Below are 6,498 nucleotides of genomic sequence, written 5' to 3' on the forward strand. Positions count from 1 at the left end.
GAGAGTGCAAATCAAAGAGCGCGCGTCAGGGAGAGCTTAAAGTGATACGTCTCGGGTCGGGTCAGGTTCGGGCTGAAAAAATTGCAGCCGTTGTCGGGCTGGGGCCGGGTAGGGCTTGAACACCACGGGCCAGGGCCGGGTTAGGGCTGGAGTTTTTGGCCCGTGCAGGGCTCTACAGAACGGAGGTAGACCTGTTCGCGTCACAAGCCAACGCTCATTGCTCAATATTCTTTTCAAAAGAAAGGGACGCGCTGGCCCTAAACTGGCCCAGACGCCCTCTCTATGCATTTCCCCCGGTTGCCTTGTTACCACAGGTAATCAAGCGAATCAGGGAGTGCAAATGCTCAATAATACTGATAGCCCCGCTCTGGGAGAATCAAGTGTGGTTCCCAGAGTTGATGGAGCTGGGGAGCACAGCTCTATGGCCGATTCCGCTGAGGAAGGACCTGTTGTCTCAGGCCAGGGGTGCAGTTTGGCACCCATACCCCGAGCTGTGGGCCCTACAGGTGTGGGCGATCAATTATTACCATTTCAACTCCCGGAGGGAGTGATGATCACGATCACACAGGCTAGAGCTCCGTCTACTAGACGACTCTATATGTCTAAATGGTCAGTGTTTGCTGAATGGTGTTCAGCTCATGAATTGGACCCGCTAAATTGTGAGGTAACGGTGGTGCTTTCTTTCTTACAAGAGCTGTTGGACAGTGGAAGAACCCCATCCACGCTCAAGGTGTATGTGGCGGCCATAGCAGCATTTACGAAACCTGTAAATGGCCAGTCGCTGGGAAAGAATGACCTCATAATCCGTTTCCTCAGGGGAGCTAGGAGGCTGAACCCTCCTTGGGCCCCCTCGGTTCCAGTTTGGGACCTTTCTACGGTCCTAGAGGCCATGAAAGGCGGCCCATTTGAACCATTACATGCGGTAGAGCTGAAATAACTTTCCTTCAAAACTGCTTTTCTGCTGGCATTGGCCTCAGTAAAACGGGTGGGCGACCTACACACGCTCTCTGTGAGTGCTACGTGTCTGGAATTTGGGCCTAATGACTCTAAGGTCATCCTCAAACCAAGGCATGGATATGTCCCGAAGGTGCTTGCGACTCCGTTTAGAGCGCAAGTTATTTCCCTGTCAGCCCTCCCTGCATCCGACAGTGAGGTTGGGGTTAATTTCCTTTGCCCAGTAAGGGCTTTGAGGATTTATGTGGAACGTTCTGCTGCCTTCAGGCAGACAGAGCAGCTTTTCGTTTCTTTCGGTGGCCACATTAAAGGGCTAGCCATCTCGAAACAGACCCTGTCCAGATGGATAGTGGACGCTATTGCGTCAGCTTATGCATCCAAGGGCTTGGATTGCCCCTTGGGTGTTAGGGCCCACTCCACTAGAGGCATGGCCTCATCGTGGGCCTGGACAAGTGGGGTCTCACTTCAAGACATTTGTATGGCGGCAGGCTGGGCCTTCCTGTCTACATTGGTTCTATAACCTAGAAGTGCCTGCCCTACAGGCTAGGCTGTTCTCAGTCTGATTATGCTACATTAAGCACGTCTGACCAACTCAGTTCGTTCAGACTGTCGATATGTTTGCAACGTCCTGTGGGCCTATGCAGTTTCAAGGTATATATATATATATAGCCTTAACTGTATATATGTGTAAGCACCTATCTTCATAATACCGAGTCGTCCCGCCCTGTTCTGCTAAACTTACGCAACACGAGAGTACTCTCGTAAGAGAACGACACTCAGTTACTAACGTAACCTCGGTTCTCTCTAGAGAGGGAACGAGTGTTGCGTAACCTGCCGTGCTTGTGCTGCGTTATGGTTTCCAGTCGACTGAAATCATAGTGCAACCCGAGCGATGGGTATTTATAGGCCTAGGCCACACCCATATTGGCGGGCCATGACGTAGCGCAGGGAAGGCTTCCCATTGGTGCTGAATTTATGGCAGACGCACTGATAGGTTGCAGCAGTTGCCGCAGAGCAGCCAGTAGGCGCGCAAGCTGCCTCGCCTATGTCTGCTTGCTGCAGCAAATGCGTTTTAAATTATTAAAAATTAAGGATAATTTTTTGCTTCAATGTTCTCAAGAAAAGGAGTTTTTCCCGTAGCGTAATCTAAACTTACGCAACACTCGTTACCTCTCTAGAGAGAACCGAGGTTACGTTAGTAACCGAGTGTAGTTATCCTTTATTCATTAATTCTTTGTTAGGATTTTATTTCGTGCTGATTCACTGATAGTGTGAGTACATGTAGTCGAGTAAACTTGGATGTAGGCTACATACATGGCATGCATTTTAGTGTTTACATTACCAGTAATGTAAAGCTGTGTTGAAAAGTATGAGGCTGCACTTGTTAATGTATATAATTTATTCCATAATAGCAGATAATACCGTGCAGGGGTTTGTGGAGTTCAGATTCAATCCAACTAACTTTGTTATACATTTGTAATAACACTCGCAGCGGTCATGAAGCGGATATATTCTGTCTGTGAGTACAAAGTAGAATCATTTAGTCGCAAGGTTTGTTTACTTGAGTGTCTGATGAAAATATAGCTCTACTCTTAAAGAAACACTTTGTATTGACTGCATGGAGCACTTTACTGTTTTTAAACACTTATTTCATTATCATCAGAGACCCTTGAAAATGCAATCATAATGCAATAGAGTGAATGACAAATGTACAGGTAAAATGTGAAGGTTTTATCTGTAAAATGCCCATTATCACTGCTATGTTTGTTTTAAGAAAAACAAGCTGTGGGTCGTATTTATGTTATATATATTAACATATCCTATATAATCTCCATCTGAAATTGACCCGTTTTAAATCTAAGTCTATAAATTGTACATAATGACATATTTATATTCAACATAGTTTTTTAAAGAGATGAACCATACTTGAAGAATTATTAAAGCTAGGTTTGTGTGATTTTTTTTTTTATTTGCAACTTGATTTGTAAGGAAGCCACTAGAAAAGGTTATTCTAAAAGGCTTTGCGATGATTTTTTCCCCCATCTCTTCAGTGAGTGTGCACACCTAGCAGAGAAGAGAGAACACACTTTTTGAATGTATGATAGATAATAGCACATCACATTCGGGAGCACAGAAAGATTCAGTTAAGCACATTTCTGTTGCACTGTTCATACTGAATGCATTTTAATAGTGTCAAATGACTTGGCAGTGCATACCCTTTTTGCCAAATTAAAATGGTCTGTTTTACTACAATGGCTTGTTTGGTTCTTTTTGCAGTCAGTTTAGCAATGAAGGTAGCTAATTGTAAACCTACTAGTCTAAAGTACAAACAACTCCCTAATAAATTATTGTCATGGGGCTTGAAAATCAGCTTAAAACCATGTAGTCTCACATCCCTTCATTCATCAAAGTGAATCCTAGATTTTACAATATTTATAATAAAAATTTGACCAATTTTTATATCCAACCGTGTTGACCCATATTGGGATGCAAGAAAATAAAAGCAGGAGGTTGCACCCAAACAAAGATAAGTACTTTAGAACGAACAGATTCATACAAAATAATATCTTTCTAATATCTATGTATACTTTCATTCACTTGTCACACCACAGGTTCATCTGGAATTAATTAGTGAAGACAAAATGCTAATAAAAAATGGCAAAAAAAATAAAAACATCTGTTTGTGACCAGTTACAGGACCCCAGACACGCTCATCTTACGCAGATATACCCGTTTTTATTTTAAAATACTGATTAAAAAAAAATGTCATGGGCATGTTAGATAATCAACCATACACACACAATATTGAGAACAAAAACTGATATTTTAATTAAATGTATACTGGTTTATGACATGAAATATAATGTACAAATACAGTGCAAGATTAGAAGTCCTTTTTCTCAGCGACCATTTGAGCTTTTTCTTCTCGGTATCCTTTCAGAAGTTGGTTTACCAAGCTCAGTTCACGGACACGTTTCATGGGGGACAGGGGAGGGAAAGGGTTGCCTTTGTACTCCAGGACAGCCATGGCTGCGTGGTCCAGATTCTCTCTGTTAGGAATGCGGGCCATGTGCGTATATCCACCTGTCTGATTCTCAAATCTTACCGCCAGAACTTTGAAGAGTTTGGGGATCAAATCTTTTTCCTGAATGAAAAAATATATATCAATGTAGATGTCCTTTACTCAGAAACACTGTTAGCACATTGTTAAAACTTATTAAGCAATGACTGAAAACTTACCGTTAGCCAGAAATCAGCCATTTTCATTGACTTTTCATTAGTTTCTCCCTTTTTTGCATAGTCAATAATCTAAAAAAGAAAACACAAATGTAAAAAAAATAATAATAATTAGGCTAATTCAAGAATTTAGAAACAAAATCATTCAAAAACAATAATCGTTTTAAAGAATTTTAATTGTTGAAACCACAAAACTCTTTAAAGGGATAGTTCACACAAAAATGTGTCACCATTTAGTCACCCTCAAGTTGTTCCCAAACTACTTTTTTTTTTCTTCTGCTGAACACAAAAAGATATTTTGAAGAATGTCAGTAACCAAACAGTTGATGGGCCCCATTGACTTCCATAGTATTATTTTTTTCAATGGGGCTTTCATAAACTGTTTATTTGGTTGCCCATATTCTACAAAATATCTTCTTTTGCAAAACGAAATTCAGACAGGTTTGGCATTTGAGGGTGAGTAGCCTAAATGATGACATAATTTTCATTATTTAGTTTGAACTATACCTTAAATTACTTTAATCAGAATTTCACTGTTTGGGCATTTCAGCTTAACTCTTAATATATATATATATATATATATATATATATATATATATATATATATATATATATATATATATATATATATATATACAAAACATTTTTTCAGAAGTCCAAGATGAAACAAAATTTGTATTTAATATGTATTTATTTATATAATAAATGTAAATTAGGTACGTTACTGAAAACTTGTAGCCTGCTTGTACTTGCCTTTTCAGCGTAAAAGCGAACTTCATCGGCTCGGGCTCTTGTTGTCTCTATTCTCTCGTGTCGAACCAGACCAGTGAGTATGTTCCGAAGCATGTTGATTCTGGACTCAGGTCCGAGTCCCATCCGACGAGCCACTCGGCCATGGGAAATCAAAGCCCGCAGGGTGAGTCGCATTTCAAGAAGCGATCAAGGACACTACTCCAGAAAAGAAATCCCCTTTGTTACACAACGTAAATATACTGCAAAAGTAAAGAGAACTCAGACGAGCGCTGCTGTGATCAGCGACTGCATCCACAGTATATAAACAAGTGCATTTATTTAAACTACAGTAAAAGGTTGTACGTTCAGCTACAATACATGTGACATGGTACGTCGGTCTGAAGAGTCCGGCATGAAAAACCAGACTTGAGTAAGGTTCCGCATGCACGGTTTGACAAAAGCGATTACATCAAGCACTAAATAAGGTTAAAATTTACCCCTTAAAAAGCTTTATGTCTTTATATTTAACCTAAAGCTTAAAAGTTATCCTCTCAGTTTCGTCTCTGTGCTTGGAGTGTCTGATGCCCATATGCATATAAACTCCTCCAAAAGGCCCCTCTTACAAAAGGCCCACTAATAAAAGTAAAGTAGAAAAGGTCTTGGGGTATGCTCCCCAAGAAGTAAAAGCAAAGCTTAAATCTTAAAGTTTAATTCTGTTATAAAAAACATGTTTTTAAAACAAACCTTTATCTGATTATGTTTAGGATGCAGACTCTTCGTGCAAGAAAATGTATACCAAAATAGTCAATATACAGCATTATAGAACCATTGTCTTCAGCCATAAATTGTAGAAAATAGAAATCATATATGTTGTTACAATGTTGTCCTTTGGCTTAGTGTGCAGCTTATTTTTAACATTTAATCAGCTCAGAGACAGGAGATGAAAATGATCTATTTTGGCATAAAGTGCACATTAATATAACATTAATGTTAATTAATGTGTGTTGTCCTGGATATATAAACAAAAACACAGTTTATATTTAATTTTTTATTATGCATTGAAATCAAAACGTACCAACACAATATGACATATATATTAAATATTTAAAACGTTACAAAAATGTATGTATATGCTACATAAATAGCACATTTTCTTCAAGCTGCCTGGTTCCAACTGCTGGTCCTTGACTTTGATTGCCAAGCGCTGCATTTTTTGTGGAGGTGCCTGGTCCACACCTGCATTGTCCTGTTGAAGGAACAGACATATCATGTCATGCTGACCAGATTTAATGAGTGATTCTTAGAGAAAATCTTAAAGGGGTCATATAATGGTACATGCACTTTTACAAGTTGATTGTACTGAAATGTGTGTTGGCAGTGCCTGTACACAACCATCATAAAATGATAAAAATCCATCCAGTATTTTTTTTTTATCTCCTTATATGTTTTCCCCTGTCTCAAATCAAGCCGTTCGATCTTGTGACGTCACAAGATCGGACACCCCTCCCATGATTGTTGATTGACAGCAGCGTTTCAACACAGACCCGCCCTCGCTTGTGAGCGAGCTGTCATCAT

General features: G+C 39.8%; 1 protein-coding gene across 1 annotated transcript; it reads right to left on the reverse strand.

Moving 5' to 3' along the window:
* Positions 1 to 3,370: 3,370 nt before the first annotated feature.
* Positions 3,371 to 5,530, reverse strand: mrpl17 (mitochondrial ribosomal protein L17). The gene is made up of 3 exons (XM_081388785.1): positions 4,945 to 5,530; positions 4,195 to 4,263; positions 3,371 to 4,099 (listed from the first exon to the last, which is right to left on the reverse strand). The coding sequence occupies exons 1-3, from the start codon at positions 5,116 to 5,118 to the stop codon at positions 3,839 to 3,841; spliced, it is 504 nt and encodes a 167-aa protein (XP_081244911.1). The 5' UTR covers positions 5,119 to 5,530; the 3' UTR covers positions 3,371 to 3,838.
* Between the last annotated feature and the right edge of the window lie 968 nt (positions 5,531 to 6,498).

This window comes from Scardinius erythrophthalmus (genome assembly GCF_964197995.2).
Source record: "Scardinius erythrophthalmus genome assembly, chromosome: 16".
NCBI lineage: Eukaryota > Metazoa > Chordata > Actinopteri > Cypriniformes > Leuciscidae > Scardinius > Scardinius erythrophthalmus.

What these genes read in the sequence shown, in the direction of transcription:
- mrpl17 (XM_081388785.1), bottom strand. Translation starts at nt 5,118, where the DNA reads ATGCGACTCACCCTGCGGGCTTTGATTTCCCATGGCCGAGTGGCTCGT. An exon ending in TTCGCTTTTACGCTGAAAAG is followed by an intron (nt 4,264 to 4,944) that starts GCAAGTACAAGC and finishes TTTCTTTTTTAG; the next exon opens with ATTATTGACTATGCAAAAAA. An exon ending in TGGCTGATTTCTGGCTAACG is followed by an intron (nt 4,100 to 4,194) that starts GTAAGTTTTCAG and finishes TTTTTCATTCAG; the next exon opens with GAAAAAGATTTGATCCCCAA.